The sequence below is a fragment of the Sceloporus undulatus genome, chromosome 1, assembly GCF_019175285.1.
Source record: "Sceloporus undulatus isolate JIND9_A2432 ecotype Alabama chromosome 1, SceUnd_v1.1, whole genome shotgun sequence".
NCBI lineage: Eukaryota > Metazoa > Chordata > Lepidosauria > Squamata > Phrynosomatidae > Sceloporus > Sceloporus undulatus.
In genome coordinates, this window is record NC_056522.1 from 272,748,729 (window position 1) to 272,751,452 (window position 2,724).

A 2,724-nucleotide genomic window follows, 5' to 3' on the forward strand; every position below is an offset into this window, starting at 1 on the left:
GATATAGGATGGGGCACACCTGGCTGAATGAAACTATGTGTGAAAGGGATCTGGGAGTCCAAGTAGACCACAAGTTGAAGATGAGTCAACAGTGTGACACGTCAGCTAAAAGGCCAATGCAATTTTAGGCTGCATCAATAAAAGTATAGTGTCTAGATCAAGGGAAGTAATAGTGCCACTCTAATCTACTTTGGTCAGGCCCCACCTGGAATATTGTGTCCAGTTCTGGGCACCACAATGTAAAAAGGATGTGGAGAAAATGGAGCATGTCCAAAGGAGAGAGACTAAAATCGTGAAGGGTCTGGAAACCATGCCCTATGAGGAACAACTTAGGGAGCTGGGGATGTTCAGCCTGGAGAAGAGAACGTTAAGAGGTGATATGATAGGCCTGTTTAAATATTTGGATGTCATATTGAGGAGGGAGCAAGCTTGTTTCCTGCTGCTCCAGAGACTAGGACCTGGAGCAATGGATGCAAGCTACAGGAAAAGAGATTCCACCTCAACATTAGGAAGAACTTCCTGACAGTAAGGTCTGTTTTACAGTGGAACACACTCCCTCGGAGTGTAGTGGAGTCTCCCTCCTTGGAGGTCTTTAAGCAGAGACTGAATGGCCATCTGTCGGGGATGCTTTGATCTGGATTTCCTGCATGGCAGGGGGTTGGACTGGATGGCCCTTGGGGTCTCTTCCAACTCTCTTATTCTATGATTCTATGAACAGGCAGGTGAGGTCATTTTAAAATAGCTGACCAAATAAAGTTTTGAGCTAGTGCCAAAGAACAAATCAGAACAAAACAAAACAAAAACCTGTGTCAGCACCAGAATGACCTCCATGGCATGATTTTATTTTTGAGATATCATGAAACAGAAGGTTTGCTGTTTTAAGTCAAATCCTGCTGGATCAGACTAAAATTCTGATTCTGTTCACCTGCTTGCCAACCAGATTCTTCTTAGAAGCCTAAATGCAGGACCTTAGCACATTATCACCCTCCTGTTCATGTTACTTTGAAATTAGTTTGTTGCTATGCACCCTGAAGTTGTTTCTGACTTATGGAGACCCTAAGGTAAACTTAACTGGTGGCGCAGTGGTTACTGTAAATGCTGGTATTGCAACCACAATGTTGTAAATTAAAGGAGGGCTCCAAGGTCCACTCAGCCTTCCATCGTTTTGTAGGTTGGTAAAATGAGTACCCAGTTTGCTGGGGGAAATTGGCTTACACATTGTAAATCACATTAGGGAATGCTAGTTCACTGATAAGAGGTATAGAAATGTTCTTGCTCTTGCTCTTGTTTAATCATAGGGTTTTCATGATAAAATACATTCAAAAGGGGCTTATTGGTGCCTCCCTCTGAGCACTATTAACAGGGATTAGCCATGCTGGCACTGCTGTTGTCTCTGAGAGATCCTCCACCAGTGTCACTCTCCACTGCTGCTGCTGCCCAGTAGCTGTTTGACACCAATACCTGTTTGGTACATAGTTTTACTTCCGTTTTATTAGAATGTGCAGATGAAAATAGGAGAAAATATAAATCACCAAATGTGTTTTGTTGACAAGGAAGATGGGTGGTTAAAGTGTACCACATAGTGCTACAGATCCAGGGGTGGCCATGTTGGCCATATAGCTTTACAATAGCATCCAAAATGCACAAAATACATGATGCATGCTTTAGAAGCTCCAGTGGCTTCTTCATCAGGTAAAGATATTAAAAAACAGTATAGGAGATTTTTTTTAAAAAAACGTTGATGTTAGCCACAGCCCTGCATTTTATTAAGCAGTTGTTGATGTGTTGTGCTGCAGCAGGACCTCAAGAAAGAATATGCCACAGGTAAAGCAGAGGGGGCTTAAATACCCTGATTTTGGGAGCTAAACAGGGTCAGTCCTGTAGTACTTGGATGGGAGACCATGACTGAAAGCCAGACACTGAAGGCTATATTTCAGAGGAAGAAACTGGCAAAACTGCCTCCGAGTATTCCTTGCCTAAGAAAACCCTATGAAATTCATGGTCTCAACATAAGTTGTCAGACAACAAACACATGCAAGGAGGGAACACCTTTGAGACTCACTGAAAGAAAGAAGTTGGCAGCAGGAGCTTTCGTAGAATAAAGTCTACCAAAGCTCATTTTGCCAACTTCTTTCTTCTAGTTAGCCTCAAAGGTGCTACAAGATCCCCTTGCACCATGTGTAATGTGCCTCTTGGTTGGCCCAGCAAAGGTATCGCTGTCTTGGGGATTTGGGGATCTTGCAACACCTATGAGACCCACTGAAAGAAAGAAGTTGGCAGCAAGAGCTTTCGTTGAATAAAGTCTTCTTCATCAGAGGCATTTGACCCAAATGCATCTGAGGAAGGAGACCAAAGTCTAGGCAAGCTCTTGCTGCCAACTTCTTTCTTCCTGTATCTCTCTTGTTGTTCCTCTTGGCAGGGCTGCGCTGCGCCCTCTCGTGCTGGATTCAAATCCTGCGCGCTTGACCTGTGGCCGGGCAGCAGCCCCAGGAAGAGGAGGAGGAGGAGGCAAGCGCGTCCTGGTGGAGGGGAGCGCGCAGCGAGGAAGGCTGCCTGCCAGGGGCACAAGCAACTGGGCAAGGTGCCTCTCTCTCTTCCTTTCCCTTTCTGCCCCTCGCCATGGAGCGCAAAGTGGCCCGGGAATTCAGGCACAAGGTAAGAGGGGAGCAAGCCCCCCTGGCCGCCTGGATCCTCTTTCCAGAGCCTGCCACTTTCTCTGTCCTG

At 45.7% G+C, this 2,724-nt stretch overlaps 1 protein-coding gene across 1 annotated transcript in view; it reads left to right on the forward strand.

Moving 5' to 3' along the window:
• Window positions 1-2,539: 2,539 nt before the first annotated feature.
• Window positions 2,540-2,724, forward strand: part of USH1C (USH1 protein network component harmonin) — a 185,591-nt gene continuing 185,406 nt past the window's right edge. Inside the window, exon 1 of the mRNA XM_042461307.1 lies at window positions 2,540-2,655. Within this exon, the coding sequence (XP_042317241.1) occupies window positions 2,620-2,655 (36 nt within the window). The 5' untranslated portion in view covers window positions 2,540-2,619. The remainder of the gene's footprint in view (window positions 2,656-2,724) is intronic.